At 46.4% G+C, this 18,300-nt stretch overlaps 2 protein-coding genes across 2 annotated transcripts; one reads left to right on the forward strand and one right to left on the reverse strand.

Annotated features, from left to right (window-relative positions):
- Positions 1–14,705, reverse strand: GDPGP1 (GDP-D-glucose phosphorylase 1). The gene is made up of 4 exons (XM_081227888.1): positions 14,318–14,705; positions 7,257–7,339; positions 2,449–2,505; positions 1–1,348 (listed from the first exon to the last, which is right to left on the reverse strand). The coding sequence occupies exon 4, from the start codon at positions 1,337–1,339 to the stop codon at positions 182–184; it is 1,158 nt and encodes a 385-aa protein (XP_081084014.1). The 5' UTR covers positions 1,340–1,348; positions 2,449–2,505; positions 7,257–7,339; positions 14,318–14,705; the 3' UTR covers positions 1–181.
- A 219-nt stretch (positions 14,706–14,924) lies between these two features.
- Positions 14,925–18,133, forward strand: CIB1 (calcium and integrin binding 1). Its single transcript, XM_081227363.1, has 7 exons — positions 14,925–15,070; positions 15,215–15,249; positions 16,320–16,428; positions 17,043–17,193; positions 17,330–17,448; positions 17,536–17,624; positions 17,869–18,133. The coding sequence occupies exons 1-7, from the start codon at positions 15,020–15,022 to the stop codon at positions 17,888–17,890; spliced, it is 576 nt and encodes a 191-aa protein (XP_081083489.1). The 5' UTR covers positions 14,925–15,019; the 3' UTR covers positions 17,891–18,133.
- Positions 18,134–18,300: the final 167 nt, after the last annotated feature.

An 18,300-nucleotide genomic window follows, 5' to 3' on the forward strand; every position in this document is an offset into this window, starting at 1 on the left:
TCATTCATTCGATTTATTCCAAGGTATCCTCCTCCTTAAAGAGACCACTTACCAGTTCTTTATCCCTCCCCTTAGGCTGAGACAGGTGAGAAGGCATTCATGAAAGTGCCCACATGATCATGATGGACAGATTTCTGGACAGAGACTTAGATCGGTTACAAAATAAATACTTCTGGAAGGATTACTGTTCTTCCTTGGCTATCAAGGCCACCAGTGCTGCCTGCACCTTTTCTGCCTGGTCTGGGGGCAGCAGACAGTCTCGGATGATGGCCAGAGCCACCGCCTCTGTCAGGCTGCTGAAGTCCTGGGATGTTTTGACAGGGAGGTGCCCAGCCAGCTCACAGAGGGCAACATTGAAGGCCTCGCCTTCCTTTATCCCAAAGCTGGACTTCCGGGCCCAAAGAATTACTCGGACCCCCGTGAGGGCTGAGGAAGATGATGTCTTTCCAGGTGGAGCGCCCCGGGTCACAAACAAGTTATGTGCAATCTCGTGGTCAGCCAGATAGTCAGTGGCCCGACATACCCTGCTTATCAAGGCTTCCAAGTCGGGCCCTGGCCCGCTTGTGTAAAAGAGGAAGCCAGGAGCTGGGAGGGCCTGGAGCAGATGCAGACGGCCCCCAGGATCCAGGGGTTCGCTTGGGGCCCCCTCCACGGGCAGTCTGTGGGCCAGGTAATAGCCATGCAGGTGGAGGTGGTTCACTGAGGCCAGGCCGCCCAGGCTGTTGAAGCCAACTCGGAAGCCTGGGTGTGAGCTCAGCAGCACAGCTTCAACCCCGGCCTGCAGTGCCCCTGGCAGCAGGCGCTGGGGGAGCCCTCGGGTGGGCTCGGGCACCAGCAGCACGTGGCCCCACTCCAAGGGGCTGACGTTGATCACCACGAGGATGTCGTCTTGCTGGAGAGCACTGGGGAGATCGGGGTCCCGGTGCAAGCGGAAGAGGACTTCTCCTGGCCGGATCTGGTTGAAGTTAAACTGCTCAGGGTCAAACGCCTGCCTCACGCTCCTGATGTTCTGGGGGCTCCTTCTTTGCACACCTCGCTCCACATTCAGCTGAGCCACAAAACCCACGGCACCAGGAAGGGTTTGGGTCTGCAGGTCCCCCAGACAGTAGCGGAACAGCCCCAGCTCCATCCGCTGCCTCCAGGCCAAGCAGAGGGCAGAGTCAAAGCGAGACAGTGGCAGTGTGTCCAGAAGGCTGGGTCTGCTCCTTGGCCACTGAATCCCTTCTGGCACGAGTTCCTCCTGCCCATAGACAAAGTCAGGAATGCCGTGCCGTCCCCAGTCCTCACTGTTTGGAGGTAGCAAATAGGAAGTTTCACTTGAACCATGTGGAACAGCCATGGGGCTGACCTGAAACAATCATAAGGTGAAAAATATATGATGCTATCCCATTTCCAAAGATTTTATTTTTATTATTTATTTATTTATTTGGCCGTGCCATGCAGCTGGCGGGATATCAGTTCACTGAACAGGGGCTGAACCTGGGCGACGGCCGTGAAAGCCCCAAATTCTAACCACTAGGCCACCAGGGAACTCTCCTATTTTTATTTTCAAATAACCTTTACTTTTTGCTCTGATTATAAAAGTAATATATGCCTCTGGTAAAATATTTTGAAAACAAAGAAATCACTCATAATTATCACCTGCAGATTAGCATACGTTTTTACTGAATTAAAAATATAAATCAAATTCTTTCTCTTTCTAAAATTATATATATTGAGTAAACTTTCTTCATGGATTAAAAAAATAAAGATAAATTACAACCCTTATTCCAGTGCCCAGGGAAAAATCACAATTTACATTTAGCCTCATTTTCATATGTAGATGGATCTTGACTTTTTTTTTTTGCCCGTGCCATGTGGCATGTGGGATCTTAGTTCCCCGACCAGGGATCAAACCCGTGCCCCCTGCATTGGGAGTGCGGAGTCTTAACCACTGGGCCACAGGGAAGTCCCAGATATTAATTTTTTAACAAATCTTTAACTGTTGTACATTTAGGTTGCTGCCAATTTCATACTATTATATACAATGTTGTGATGAACATCCTGTGTATCTATCTTTGCAGATGTTTTTATTTTCCTTTAAAATAAAATCTTAGTAGACCACTGGTCAGAGCAGGCTCACAGCTCAGGCTTTTGATACGTAGTCTGTCAAACTACCCTCCAGAAAACTGCACCAGTGTTCCAGTGCATGAGAATGGCCAAGGTTTCAAAGCTGACCACTCCTCTGTGGGAACAGCTTTTCCACTGTTGTGTAGTGATTCCAAATGGCCATGCATAGAACCATTTGGGTGAGGATGGCCCATCATAAGCGCCCTAGGCCAATCCTTTAAGGCAGAAATATAGGTGCCTGTCTTCATCTCCCACTGGGCCCCTGGAGCCCTGTGGACCCAGAAGTGTCAGGGAGACGACCTACTGTTGGCCCAGATGGGACTTCAGAATGAAGCTTACCTCAGTAGAGTTGCCTCAGTACAAGTTTGGGTACCCTCAGCTCTGCTGGTCCAGAAACTTCATATTAGTAAAACAGAAAAAACAAAGAACACACAAAACAACATATTAAAAGTCAAGCTGAGTTTAATGAGTATAGAGTTTCAGTTTTGTAAGATGAAAAAGTTCTAGAGACTGGCGGCACAACAATGGGAATATACTTAACACTACTGAATTGCACACTTAGAAACGGTTAAGGTGGTAAATCTTACGCATTTTTTACCACAATAAAAAATTTTTTTAACTCGAGCTAAGCATAATATTGACAATAAAACATAAAATCTTTAATTATTCTATTGAAAGTGAGCCTAAGACATTTCTCCAAAGATACACAAATGTCCAACAAGCACATGAAAAGATGCTCAACATCACTAATTAGGGAAATGCAAATCAGAATCACAGTAAGATACCACTTTACATCCTTTAGGATGGCTACTATCAAAAACAGAAAATAACATGTGTTGGCAAGGATATGGAGAAATTGGAACCCTTGTGCACTGCTGGTGGGAATGTAAAGTGATGCAGCTGCTATGGAAAACAGTACAGCAGCTCCTCAAAAAGTTAAAAATAGAATTACTATATGATCCAGCAATCCCACTTCTGGGTATATATCCAAAAGAACCAAAAGCAGGGTCTCAAAAAGAGATATCTGTACACCCATTTTCATAGCAGCATTATTCACAATAGCCAAAAGGTGGAAGCAACTTAAGTATCCATCGATAGATAAATGAATAAACAAGATGCAGTATATACAGACAATGGAATGTTATTCAGCCTTAAAAAGCACTAAATGCTGACATATGTTACAACACGGATGGACCATCAGGACATTATGCTAAGTGAAATAAGCCAGTCACCAAAGGACAAATATTGTATGAGTCCACTTATATAAGGGACATAAAGTGCTCAAATTCATAGAGACAGAAAGTAGAATGGTGGTTCCCAAGGGCTGGGGGGAGGAGAAAATGAGGAATTGTTTGTTGTTTAATGGGCATAGAGTTTCAGTTTTGCAAGAAGAAAAGAGGTCTGGAGATTGGCTACCAAACAATGTGAATATATTTAACACTACTGAACTATACACTCAGAAATGGTTAAGGTGTTAAATTTTATGCTACGTGCTTTTTTATTTTTTAACTTTTGAAGACTGCCATATTTTTTAAAAAATAAGTTTATTTATTTATTTATTTATATTAGGCTGTGTTGGGTCTTTGTTGCTGCTCATGGGCTTTTTCTAGTTGCGGTGGGCGGGGGCTACTCTTCGTTGTGGTGTGCGGGCTTCTCACTGCAATGGCTTCTCTTGTTGACGAGCATGGACTCTAGGCAAGCAGGCTTCAGTAGTTGTGGCACACGGGCTTCAGTAGTTGTGGCTCACGGGCTCTAGATCACAGCCTCAGTAGTTGTGGTGCATGGGCTTAGTTGCTCCGCGGCATGTGGGATCTTCCCAGACCAGGGATCAAACCCATGTCCCCTGCATTGGCAGGCGGATTCTTAACCACTGCGCCACCAGGGAAGTCCCTATGCTACGTATTTTTAATTTATTTTTATTTTTATTTTTTTAAAGCTTAGTGGTATTTTTATGGAGGAATGTTTTTTAAAATTTATTTATTTATTTATTTATTTTGGGCCGTGTTGGGTCTTTGTTTTCTGTGCGAGGGCTTTCTCTAGTTGCAGCCAGTGGGGGCCACTCTTCATCGCGGTGCGCAGGCCTCACTGTCGCGGCCTCTCTAGTTGCGGAGCACAGGCTCCAGACGCGCAGGCTCAGTAGTTGTGGCTCATGGGCCTAGTTGCTCTGCGGCATGTGGGACCTTCCCAGACCAGGGCTCGAACCCGTGTCCCCTGCATTGGCAGGCAGATTCTCAACCACTGCGCCACCAGGGAAGCCCTGCTATGTGTTTTTTTTTTTTTGCGGTATGCGGGTCTCTCACTGTTGTGGCCTCTCCCACTGCGGAGCACAGGTTCCGGACGCGTAGGCTCAGCGGCCATGGCTCACGGGCCTAGCCGCTCTGCAGCATGTGGGATCTTCCCAGACCGGGGCACGAACCCGTGTCCCCTGCATCAGCAGGCGGACTCTCAACCACTGCGCCACCAGGGAAGCCCCTGCTACGTGTTTTTTAATCACAACTTTTAAATGTCAAGATGGTAAATTTCATGTTATGTATTTTTTACCACAACTTGAAAAAATTTAAGTGAGTCTCAAAATAGATTCAAGAAATCCAACAATTTGATGAGCTAAACCTAAGTATTCACTTACTCTCTCATTCACTCATTCATTCATTCATTCATTCATTCAGAATCAATGCCTACATCATCCCCACTGTTGACACTCTGGGGCCACCTCTTCTGTGCACCCTGCTCCACGTTCAGCTGAGCCACAAAACCCAAGTATTTATGAAGTAACTGCTGTGTATGAGGCAATGGGGAAATGGTAGCAAATAAAGAGAGCAAAGTCCACACATATCCCTACGGAGCTTACATCCTGGGGTGGCGTCAGATGATAAAGCAAAAGGAAAATGTTAACTACCCGTGGTGATAGCATTTTGTGGGAAATAAACAAGTGATACAACAGAGGGTGACTAAGAGGTGGGATCAGGGCATCCCACTTCCACAAGAGGGCGGGGTAGGGCCCTCTGAAATGACAGCTGAACTAAGACAGGAAGGATGAGAAGAGGCCTACAATGAAGAGCTGAGGAAAGTGTACTCTAAGCAAAGGAAATTGTAAGTCCAAGGCCATAAGTCTCGCAGGGCAGGTGGCTGGCCTGTTCAAGGAACAGAAAGGAGGTAGTGTTACTGAGGTATGGCTGACCAGGGGAGGGGGCCCCCACATGAGGCTGGAGAGGAAGGCAGGGGCCAGATTAGCTGCAGGGCCTTATGCATCATGGTCAGGAACTTGGATTTTATTCTAAACAGAGTAAGAAATCACTGGCAGGTTCTAAGTATAAGGATCATCTGGTATTTTATAAACTTTTTTCTAACTGTTGTGTGGAAAATGGATTGTAGGGGAGCAAGGGGAAGCAGAGATCACATTGGAGGCCACTCTGGTGTCCAGGTGAGCAGTGAGGGTGACTGGACAACACAGATGGCAACAGAGACAAAGGAGCTTGGGGATACGGGTCATGTTTTGAAGGCTGAACCAACAGGGCCTGCTGACAGGCTGACTAGGGGGACTGACAGAAAAGGAAGAGCTGAGAGTGACTCGGCATCAGGAACTAGGCACTGCAGTGACATTTACAGAGATGGAGATGCTGGGGAGGTGGGGTGAGAATAGGTTGACTAGAGGAAGGGAGAGACCAAGAGTTCAGTTTTGATTATTGACTCTGAGATGCAGCCTGGGCATCCAAGAAAAGTGGTGTAGGCAGTGAGACAGTCAAACCTGGAGGTTAAGGGTAAGGTCTGGGCTAGATACAAATTTGGAGTAACATTAAAAGCCAGGGGCTAGGACCAAGGACCTAGGGCCAAGATGATACCAAAAGGCTAAAAATACGAGTAAAGACATATCAGTCAATAGAATCAATAGAAAGTGGGAATGGTTGTATTTATATTCAAGTGAACTAGGAGGCAAAAACAACACCTAGGAATAAAGAGGAATACTTGAAAGTGACAAATCATAGTGACCACACAACAGGACTGAACCTACATAGGAAAACCAGGAGAAAGGGCACACTGTTCGCATGTCTATGTCGTGCCAGGCATGGGTTGGGGGCTTTCCAAGTCCACTCAGGTGACCCTCACAACAAGCCTGTGTAGTCGGTATCATCCTGGCAGGAAGGTGAGAGATGTGGTTTTGGAGGCTGACAAGGTGTTTGAATTCTGGCTCTTCCATTCACTAGGGATGTGACCTTGAGCCCCTAGAACAAAGTCAATTTCCTCACCATGGCCTCCGGGCTCTCAAGGCTTAGCGGTGCCTCCCCCTCTCACCTCCTCCCAGTCCACTCTTCCCCTGGCCTACTCTGCTGCTCACTCTTCCTAAACTTGCTCCTGCTCAGGGCCTTGGTGCTTTATGTTCTCTCAGCCTAAAATACCCTTCTCCCAGGTATTCTTCACATGCCTGACTCATTTAGGTCTCAAACATTAAACATCAAATATCACTGCGTCAGACAAACCCTGTGTGGCCATCCTATGTAATGTCTCAAGGAAAAGAGGAAGAGGGAAATAATATTACAAGCAGGGAATGAAATGTCTTGGAAAACGAAAAAAAGTTAGAATTCACAAATCCAAGGGTTGGTACTTTAATAAAAAAATGATCAATGAACAAACCTTTGAAAGATCCAACTAAGAAACAAAATAATTGTTTTGTTTAAAAATAGCACTATGAGCTATTTTTAAATCAGCCACTCAGTTTTATCACTGTGTCAAGGGTTGATCGGGCACAGGAAGGACAATATGCTAACCAGACTTACCAGGGACTGCTGGATGACTCAGAATAACTATTTTATAATTTATGGACTTCCCTGGTGGCACAGTGGTTAAGAATCCACCTGCCAATGCAGGGGACAGGGGTTCGAGCCCTGGTCTGGGAAGATCCCACATGCCGTGGAGCAACTAAGCCTGTGTGCCACAACTACTGAGCCCGCACTCTAGAGCCCATGAGCCACAGTTACTGAGGCAGACGTGCCTAGACCACGAGCTCCGCAACAAGAGAAGCCACCACAATGAGAAGCCCACGCACTGCAACGAAGACCCAAGGCAACCAAAAATAAATAAATAAATAAATTTATATTAAAAAATTATACCTCATTAAAGCTGAAAACAAACAACAATAAAAAATAATTAACCTCGGAGCATGCCTCCTCAGCTTCTGGAAGTTCCACGACCGGCAGTGAATGCTGTTGCGAGAGCAGCCTACCAGGGAGAGAACCTGCAGAGACATGTATACATGGAAGTCACCTGCCATGTGTAAGGTACCTTGTGGAAAGACTCAAATGGCAAAGAACTGATTGAGACTTCCAGCCAACAAGCAGTGAGGAAGTGACCTCCTCAGTCCACCAGCTTGTGAGGAACCGGCTCCTGCCAACCACAGGCTAGCAGAGAAACGTGGCTGTGAATGGAGGGAAGGAAATCCTGTCAAAGCTTCAGAATGGAAGCTTCAGACATAGATCAGAGAGTACCTTCAAGATGGTGGAGGAGTAAGACATGGAGATCACCTTCATCCCCACAAATACATCAAAAGTACATCTACGTGTGGAACAACTCCTACAGAACACCTACTGAATGCTGGCAGAAGACCTCAGACTTCCCAAAAGGCAAGAAACTTCCCACGTACCTGGCCATCTGGCGGAAAGGGTCTTGGTGCTCCGGCTGGCTACCAGGCTGGAGCCGCTGAGGTGGGAGAGCCAAGTTCAGGACACTAGACCACCAGAGACCTCCTGGCCCCATGTAATATCAATCGGTGAAAGCTCTCCCAGAGAACTCCATCTCAACGCTAACACACAGATCCACTCAACAACCAGCAAGCTCCAGTGCTGGACATCCTATGCCAAACAACTAGCAAGACAGGAACACAACACCACCCATTAGCAGAGAGGCTGCCTAAAATCATACTAAGTTCACAGACACCCCAAAACACACAACTGGACATGGTCCTGCTCACCAGAAGGACAAGATCCAACCTCATCCACCAGAACACAGGCACCAGTCCCCTCCACCAGGAAGCCTACACAACCCACTGAACCAACCTTACCCACTGGGGGCAGACACCAAAAACAATATGAACTACGAACGTGCAACCTGCGAAAAGGAGACCCAAACACAATAAGTTAAGCAAAATGAGAAGACAGAGAAATATGCAGCAGATGAAGGAGCAAGGTAAAAACCCACCAGACCTAACAAACGAAGAGGACATAGGCACTCTACCTGAAAAAGAATTCAGAGTCATGATAGTAAAGATGATCCAAAATCTTGGAAATAGAATGGAGAAAATACAAGAAACGTTTAACAAGGACCTAGAACTAAAGAACAAACAGTGATGAACAACACAATAAATGAAATTAAAAATTCTCTAGAAGGAATCAATAGCAGAATAACTGAGGCAGAAGAACAGAAAGTGACCTGGAAGATAAAATAGTGGAAATAACTACCACAGAGCAGGATAAAGAAAAAAGAATGAAAAGAATTGAGGTCTCAGAGACCTCTGGGACAACATTGAACACACCAACATTAGAATTATAGAGATCCCAGAAGAAGAAGAGAAAAAGAAAGGGACTGAGAAAATATTTGAAGAGATTATAGTTGAAAACATCCCTAATATGGGAAAGGAAAGAGTCAATCAAGTCCAGGAAGCGCAGAGAGTCCCATACAGGATAAATCCAAGGAGAAACATGCGAAGACACATATTAATCAAACTATCAAAAATTAAAGACAAAGAAAAAGCATTAAAAGCAGCAAGGGAAAAGCAAAAAATAACAGAAGGGAATCTCCATGAAGTTAACAGCTGATCTTTCAGCAGAAACTCTGCAAGCCAGAAGGGAGTGGCAGGACATATTTAAGGTGATGAAAGGGAAAGATCTACAACCAAGATTACTCTACCCAGCAAGGATCTCATTCAGATTCGACAGAGAAATTAAAACCTTTACAGACAAGCAAAAGCTAAGAGAATTCAGCACCACCAATCCAGCTTTACAACAAATGCTAAAGGAACTTCTCTAGGCAAGAAACACAAGAGAAGGAAAAGACCTACAATAACAAACGCAAAACAATTGAGAAAATGGTAATAGGAACATACATATCGATAATTACCTTAAATGTAAATGGATTAAATGCTCCAGCCAAAAGACATAGAGTGGCTGAATGGATACAAAAACAAGACCCATACATATGCTGTCTACAAGAGACCCACTTCAGACCTAGGGACACATACAGACTGAAAGTGAGGGGATGGAAAAAAATATTCCATGCAAATGGAAACCAAAAGAAAGCTGGAGTAGCAATTCTCATATTAGACAAAACAGACTTTAAAATAAAGACTATTAAAAGAGACAAAGAATGACACTACATAATGATCAAGGGATCGATCCAAGAAGAAGATATAACAATTGTAAATATTTACGCACCCAACATAGGAGCACATCAATACATGAGGCAAATAAATGCTAACAGCCATAAAAGGGGAAATCGACAGTAACACATTCATAGTAGGGGACTTTAACACCCCACTTTCACCAATGGACAGATCATCCAAAATGAAAATAAATAAGGAAACACAAGCTTTAAATGATACATTAAACAAGATGGACTTAATTGATATTTATAGGACATTCCATCCCAAAACAACAGAATACACTTTCTTCTCAAGTGCTCATGGAACATTCTCCAGGATAGATCATATCTTGGGTCACAAATCAAGCCTTGGTACATTTAAGAAAACTGAAATCGTATCAAGCATCTTTTCTGACCACAATGCTATGAGACCAGATATCAATTACAGGGAAAAAACTGTAAAAAATACAAACACATGGAGGCTAAACAATACTAAATAACCAAGAGATCACTGAAGAAATCAGAGGAAATCAAAAAATACCTAGAAGCAAATGACAATGGAAACACGACAACCCAAAACCTATGGGTTAAAACTGCAAAAGCAGTTTTAAGAGGGAAGTTTACAGCAATACAATCCTACCTCAAGAAACAAGAAAAATCTCAAATAAACAACCTAACCTTACACCTAAAGCAATTAGAGAAAGAAGAACCAAAAAACCCCAAAGTTAGCAGAAGGAAAGAAATCATAAAGATTAGATCAGAAATAAAGGAAAAAGAAATAAAGGAAACGATAGAAAAGATCAATGAAAGTAAAAGCTGGTTCTTTGAGAAGATAAACAAAACTGATAAACCATTAGCCAGACTCATCAAGAAAAAAAGGGAGAAGACTCAAATCAACAGAATTAGAAATGAAAAAGGAGAAGTAACAACTGACACTACAGAAATACAAAGGATCATGAAAGATTACTACAAGCAACTATATGCCAATAAAATGGACAACCTGGAAGAAATGGACAAATTCTTAGAAAAGCACAATCTTCCAAGAGTGAACCAGGAAGAAATAGAAAATATAAACAGACCAATCACAAGCACTGAAACTGAGACTGTGATTAAAAATCTTCCAACAGGGCTTCCCTGGTGGCGCAGTGGTTGAGAGTCCGCCTGCCGATGCAGGGGACACGGGTTCGTGCCCCGGTCTGGGAAGATCCCACATGCCGCAGAGCGGCTAGGCCCGTGAGCCATGGCTGCTGAGCCTGCGCGTCCGGAGCCTGTGCTCTGCAAGGGGAGAGGCCACAACAGTGAGAGGCCCGCCTACCGCAAAAAAAAAAAAAAAAAAAATCTTCCAACAAACAAAAGTGCAGGACCTGATGGATTCACAGGTGAATTCTATCAAACATTTAGAGAAGAGCTAACACCTATCCTTCTAAAATGCTTCCAAAGTATAGCAGAGGGAAGAACACTCCCAAACTCATTCTACGAGACCACCATCACCCTGATACCAAAACCAGACAAAGATGTCACAAAAAAAGAAAACTACATGTCAATAACACTGGTGAACACAGATGCAAAAATCCTCAACAAAATACTAGCAAACAGAGATCCAGCAGCACATTAAAAGGATCATACACCATGATCAAGTGGGGTTTATCCCAGGAATGCAAGGATTCTTCAATATACGCAAATCAATCAATGTGATACACCATATTAATAAACTGAAGAATAAAAACCATATGATAATCTCAACAGATGCAGAAAAAGCTTTTGACAAAATTCAAAACCCATTTATGATAAAAACTCTCCAGAAAGTAGGCACAGAGGGAACTTACCTCAACATAATAAAGGCCATATATGACAAACCCACAGCCAACATCGTTCTCAATGGTGAAAAACTGAAACCATTTCCACTAAGATCAGGAACAAGACAAGGCTGCCCACTCTCACCACTCTTATTCAACATAGTTTTGGAAGTTTTAGCCACAGCAATCAGAGAAGAAAAGGAAATAAAAGGAATCCAAATTGGAAAAGAAGAAGTAAAACTGTCACTGTTTGCAGATGACATGATACTTTACATAGAGAATCCTAAAGATGCTACCAGAAAACTACTAGAGCTAATCAATGAATTTGTTAAAGTAGCAGGATACAAAATTAATGCACAGAAATCTCTTGCATTCCTATACACTAACAACGAAAGATCAGAAAGAGAAATTAAGGAAACACTCCCATTTACCATTGCAACAAAAAGAATAAAATACCTAGGAATAAACCTACTTAAGGAGACAAAAGACCAGTATGCAGAAAACTATAAGACACTAATGAAAGAAATTAAAGATGATACAAACAGATGGAGAGATATACCATGTTCTTGGATTGGAAGAATCAACACTGTGAAAATGGCTATACAACCCAAAGCAATCTACAGATTCAATGCAATCCCTATCAAACTACCACTGGCATTTTTCACAGAACTAGAACAAAAAATTTCACAATTTGTATGGAAACACAGAAGGCCCCGAAAAGCCAAAGCAATCTTGAGAAAGAAAAACGGAGCTGGAGGAATCAGGGTCCCTGACTTCAGATTATACTACAAAGCTACAGTAATCAAGACAGTATGGTACTGGCACAAAAACAAAAATATAGATCAATGGAACAGGATAGAAAGCCCAGAGATCAACTCATGCACATATGGTCACCTTATCTTTGATAAAGCAGGCAAGAATATACAATAGAGAAAAGACAGCCTCTTCAATAAGTGGTCCTGGGAAAACTGGACAGCTACATGTAAAAGAATGAAATTAGAACACTTCCTAACACCATACACAAAAATAAACTCAAGATAGATTAAAGACGTAAATATAAGGCCAGACACTATAAAACTCTTAGGGGAAAATACAGGCAGAACACTCTATGACACAAATCATAGCAAGATCCTTTTTGACCCATCCCCTAGAGAAATGGAAGTAAAAACAAAAATAAACATATGAGACCTAATGAAACTTAAAAGCTTATGCACAGCAAGGGAAACCATAAACAAGACGAAAAGACAACCCTCAGAACGGGAGAAAATATTTGCAAGTGAAGCAACTGACAAAGGATTAATCTTCAAAATATACAAGCAGTTCATGCAGCTCAATATCAAAAAAACAAACAACCCAATCCAAAAATGGGCAGAAGACCTAAACAGACATTTCTCCAAAGAAGATATACAGATTGCCAGCAAACACATGAAAGGATGCTCAACATCACTAATCATTAGAGAAATGCAAATCAAAACTACAATGAGGTATCACCTCACACAGGTCAGAATGGCCATCATCAAAAAATTTACAAACGATAAATGCTGGAGAGGGTGTGGAGAAAAGGGAACTTGCTTGCACTGCTGGTGGGAATGTAAACTGATACAGTCACTATGGAGAACAGTATGGACGTTCCTTAAAAAACTAAATAGAACTACCATATGACCCAGCAATCCCACTACTGGGCAAATACCCTGAGAGAACCATAATTCAAAAAGAGTCATGTACCACAATGTTCACTGCAGCACTACTTACAATAGCCACGACATGGAAAGCAACCTAAGTGTCCATTCACAGATGAATGGATAAAGAAGATGTGGCATGGGCTTCCCTGGTGGCACAATGGTTAGGAGTCCGCCTGCCAATGCAGGGGACACGGGTTCATGCCCTGGTCTGGGAAGATCCCACATGCCGCAGAGCAACTAAGCCTGTGCATCAGAACTACTGAGCCTGCGCTCTAGAGCCCACGAGCCACAGCTACTGAGCCCACGTGGCACAGTTACTGAAGCCCGCGCACCTACAGCCCATGCTCCGCAACAAGAGAAGCCACCACAACGAGAAGGCCGCGCACTGCAACGAAGAGTAGCCCCTGCTTGCCACCACTAGAGAAAGCCCGTGCACAGCAACACAGGAGCCAATGCAACGAAAAATTTAAAAATTAATAAATTAAAAAAAAAGATGGGCACATATACACGATGGAATATTACTCAGCCATAAAAAGAAACGAAATTGTTATTTGTAGTGAAGTGGGTGGACTTAGAGTCTTTTAACAGAGTGAAGTAAGTCAGAAAGAGAAAAACAAGTATCGTATGCTGATACATATGTATAGAATCTTAAAAAAAAATGGTTCTGAAGAACCTAAGGGCAGGACAGGAATAAAGATGTAGACGTAGAGAATGGACCTGAGGACACGGGGAGGGGAAAGGGTAAGCTGGGACGAAGTGAGAGAGTGGCATGGACATATATGCACTACCAAATGTAAAATAGATAGCCAGTGGGAAGCAGCCGCATAGCACAGGGAGATCAGCTCGGTGCTTTGTGACCACCTAGAGGAGTGGGATAGGGAGGGTGGGAGGGAGACGCAAGAGGGAGGGGATATGGGGATATATGTATACATATAGCTGATTCACTTTGTTATACAGCAGCAACTAACACAACAAGGTAAAGCAATTATACTCCAATAAAGATGTGGAAAAAAAATTAACCGCACCTCCACCTCCTCCAAGCAGTAACTTGTGATCCTCACCTTTTGGAACAGTGTAGGTTAATTCATTCATGCATGCATCCAATAAATATTGAGAGCCTACCATGTGTCAAGCATTGTCCTAGGAGTTGAGAGGGGACAAGAGCAAACAGGTCAGCTTCGATCCCTGCCTCCCCCAGCATGCAGTCTGGACGCAGGGTGGGGTCAGGGGGACAGCATGTAGGCTGGAATGAGGAGTACAGCAGGGCGGATTCTTGAAAAGAGCCTTGGACTGCAGAGACGGCTTTGTAAATGACCGAGTCTAGTCAAGTCACTGAACCCCCCTGAGCCTCTGCATTTCCAAATTTGCCAAACGGGAACTTACCTTGAAGAACTGTTGTAAGAACTGAAGCTATGCACAGCGCTTCAGTGGGCCGTCACTAAACGGCCTCAGTAGGCAGAAAGGTTATGGTTATTTCTGGAGAGGTGGTGTGAGGGTTGCAACACGTACGGCAGGTGCCCGGTGGTAACGTCTGGGTGGAAGAGCCCTCGCTGGGCAGAGGGGCAGCCGACCGCCTCGGGCCACTCAGCGAGTCACGAGGTTTCTCGGTTACCCTTGCTCCAAACACTTCCCTAATGCCCCTTACCGGACTCCACACAAAGCCACCCCGCCCCAGCCGCCACGTACTGCAGATGAGGCGGACACGCACACCTTCCCCTGAAATCCTGCCGTGGCCATAGCGAGGTCGCGGCACCCTTAACGTATGCGCAACCTGCACGCAGGCACGCGGCGCGGCCCGTCCCGCCCATCCAGGAGGCGGGGTCCTGCGGCCTGGGCTCCGCCCTGGAGCGTCCGGCCCCGCCGCGGGCCCCGCCTCCGGCTCGCCGGGAACTGCCTAGAGCCGGGATCCAGCTGGCTGTACCGGGCGGGGAGCGCCTGGGAACTTTAAGGAGGGGGTGGGCCTGGGGGCGGTGGCCCCAGGAGCGGTTGCCGCGGGGACTGGGCGGTGACGCGGCCCGAGGGCGGAAGTGAGAAAGTTGCCGGCGTCCCGAGAGGAGTTGGTGGAGCTGTACGCGCGGCGCGGCAATGGGGGGCTCGGGCAGTCGCCTGTCCAAGGAGCTGCTGGTCGAGTACCAGGTGCGTGAGACGCCAGTCCCCAGGGAGTTTGCGCGCGGCCCTGCGCTTGGGGGTGTGGGGGTGTCCCCGAACGGCGGCAGGGCGGCGGACGCGGCCTCTGGCCCCGGGCCGCCCGCTGACCTCCTGTCTTGTTTTGCCTTCCAGGACTTGACGTTCCTGACCAAACAGGAGATCCTCCTGTAAGTGCTGTCTCGAACCTCACCTCCGGGATCTTCTGGGGACGACTTCGGGCGTGGGGGGCGGGGGAGGCTCTGTCTTACAGGTGGGCAAACTGAGGCCCCGCCAGAGGGAGAGGCAGGGGCCTGCCCGAGGTCAGGAGCTGAGCCGGAACTGGAGTGCAGGGCCCCGGGCCCTAGGCTGTGCCCTCTTCCCGGCACGACCTTCCCGCTGGCGCCGGCGGCCGCAGCTGTGCACCGTGGAGTCACCTCGCAGCTTCCAGCCAAAGTTGGGCGCTCTTTGATTTCGCTCCACTGGCTTCTGCATAACCGAAGTTACTCCAGTCCGGCAGGGGCTGCTGCAGTTCTGGGCTGCTTTACCTACAGGCAAAGCCAGAGAAGCCTTGGGGAGCCTGGCTCCTCCTTTACCTGAATAATACAGTAACCGTTAACGCTTATTGAGCACTTGCTGTGTGCCAGGCTGTGCTACGAGGTTTTCTACATTACCTAATTTAACCCTCACGACGGAGGTATGGGGACAGCGACACAGTTTGATAATTTGTCTTAAGACTGAGTAGGAGGATTTGAACTGGGACTGGAACCCCCTCCCTAGCCGTGGGCAAACTTTATGTGGCCAGGGCACTTGAGTGAGAAGATTCCTGAGCTTCTCTGGGCAAAAGTAATCCCAGTGGGAATGAGATGGTGCCTAAGGAGTAGATAGTTCAGGGTAGCTGCTTTGAGGAGCAGCAGGAGGTTCCTGAAATGAATGAGAATGAGATTTCAGTTCAGCTCTTTTCATTTGTTCTTCAGGGCCAACTTATGGCTCCTTCCCAGACCTCTCTATCCCTCGGGGGGGTCTAGAACCAGGGCCCAGTGCCTGGGACACAGTGGGCCCACAGTCAATACCCATTGCAAGAATGGACTCCCAGCCTATACTGTCTTGTAATATATCTCCTCTTGGGTTATGCCTGAGACTCAGACATACTGTGTATGGGGCTTAGCTCCTCACCTGGTTTATAATGGGTAGCAAGGCAAGGAGTGGGGATGTAATACACTCAGGAAGGGACGACAACAGCTTCCCCTCCTTCTGCCAGAGCCCACAGGCGGTTTTGTGAGCTGCTTCCCCAGGAGCACCGGAGTGTGGAGGAGTCACTGCAGGCACGAGTGTCCTTGGAGCAGATCCTCAGCCTTCCAGAGCTCAAGGTGCCAGCCCCCCAGCCTCCCTCTGCTACTCCTTTTGAGATCATGTGGTCACTGGTCCCCATTCTAGTCTTTTCCCTTTTTAGCCCTGATTTCCTGGGGGCTAGGGTTTTACCAAAATCATGCAAGGGAATTATATAGAAGGGTGTTTTGCAACCTGGGATTCTCAGACATATTCTTGGAGGTTCAAACAAGTTTTATCCTTTAAGAGGAGTTAAATTACCTTATTAAAGCTTGAGAAACCCTGTTCCAAAGGCTGATTGCTCTCCATAGGGCTGCTGTGAAAATTGCTATGCAAAATGCCTGGCCTAGTGCTTGTAACACAGTAAGTACTCAGTGAAATGTTTTGTTTTAAAATAACCAGCCCATCTTGTCCTCTTTGCTTAGGATGCCTTCCTCTTCCTTCTGTGCTCCCAGGCCTGCCTTTGGGTTAAGCTCTGACTCCTGAGAAGCCACCCCCAGCTGGGTCGTTGGTCCTCCTGAGCTCCGTGCTGGCCCCAAAGCACTGATTGTTCTCCCCTCGAGAGCCTGAACTGTTCCCTCCAGTTTCCCAGTGGGGTTTGAGTGTGTGACTTGGGCTGCATCCTGTGGCATTCACAGAAGGCTTTCTTGCCTAGGCCAACCCCTTCAAGGAGCGAATCTGCAGGGTCTTCTCCACTTCCCCAACCAGAGACAGCCTGAGCTTTGAGGACTTCTTGGACCTCCTCAGTGTATTCAGTGACACAGCCACCCCAGACATCAAGTCCCACTATGCCTTCCGCATCTTCGGTAAGAACCAGGGGCCGGGTGGAACACCACCCGTTCCAACATGGTCTTTGTGGGGGTACTGCTTGGGAGCTGGGGGTCAGGAGCTCGGAGCTCATCCTGACCACATCCTTTTTGGCTTCCTGTGTCTGCTTTCTAGATTTTGATGATGACGGAACCTTGAACAGAGAAGACCTGAGCCAGCTCGTGAACTGCCTCACGGGAGAGGGTGAGGACACACGGCTCAGTGCCTCAGAGATGAAGCAGCTCATCGACAATGTGAGCAACGGGACCGGGCTCGGCTGGGCCGGGCTGGGGAGCAGGAGGGAAGGGTTGGGCTTTGGCCTGAAGCTTTCCCTTTCCCAGATCCTAGAAGAGTCTGACATTGATAGGGATGGGACCATCAATCTTTCTGAATTCCAGCATGTCATCTCCCGCTCACCAGACTTTGCCAGGTATGACTGTGGTGCTCATTTGCTGCACTGAGTCTGCGACGTTATTATGGGAGGTGGTATCTGAGGTTAGAGAAAGCCTCCTGCTTCCTCTGAATGTATTAGAGTAGCTCTTCCTCTAGAGGGGACTCACAGATATGGGACACAGCCCATTCCAAAGGGTCTTGGGAGAGAGGTAGGTAAGTTTGGGTTTAGTCCCTACCTTCCTCTGCCAGCAGAAAACCCAATGCACTCTTCTTTTGTTCAGCTCCTTTAAGATTGTCCTGTGACAGGAGCCACAGGGTGTGGCCCAGCACCCTGTCGAAGAAACTTTGCACTGCTGAGCCACGGCCAAGGTTACTACCTCTGTGTTGCCAGGGCCAGCCAAGCTGGCCCAGCCTGGAGGTGGCACTGCGCAGCCTTGCCTGGGACAGGGGAGGGTCCTCCACGTCAAGGCTTCTCCCCTTTCTCACTGTCATTGTCATCGCTGTTTGTGTTTCTACTAATCAATAATAAAGGTTTAGAAGTTTTGAGCCTTTGTGTGACACTAGAAATGCTGACATGAGGAAGGAGTGGACTTGTAGGAGCTTTCAGTCACACTGGGAATAAGGATCTAAAGAAGCGGACAGCAGGAAGTCAGGCTGTACCCCACGCTTCCCACCCACCCCTTGTGAGGGTGTGAGTATGAAGGGTAACATGA

Source organism: Mesoplodon bidens, assembly GCF_964165515.1.
Source record: "Mesoplodon bidens genome assembly, chromosome: 3".
Taxonomy (NCBI): Eukaryota; Metazoa; Chordata; class Mammalia; order Artiodactyla; family Ziphiidae; genus Mesoplodon; species Mesoplodon bidens.

Bases quoted from the DNA above. Each gene is read 5' to 3' on its own strand.
- CIB1 (XM_081227363.1), top strand. From the start codon at position 15,020: ATGGGGGGCTCGGGCAGTCGCCTGTCCAAGGAGCTGCTGGTCGAGTAC. The intron at 15,071-15,214 runs GTGCGTGAGACG...TTTGCCTTCCAG, and splicing joins AGCTGCTGGTCGAGTACCAG to GACTTGACGTTCCTGACCAA. The intron at 15,250-16,319 runs GTAAGTGCTGTC...TCCTTCTGCCAG, and splicing joins ACCAAACAGGAGATCCTCCT to AGCCCACAGGCGGTTTTGTG.
- GDPGP1 (XM_081227888.1), bottom strand. From the start codon at position 1,339: ATGGCTGTTCCACATGGTTCAAGTGAAACTTCCTATTTGCTACCTCCA.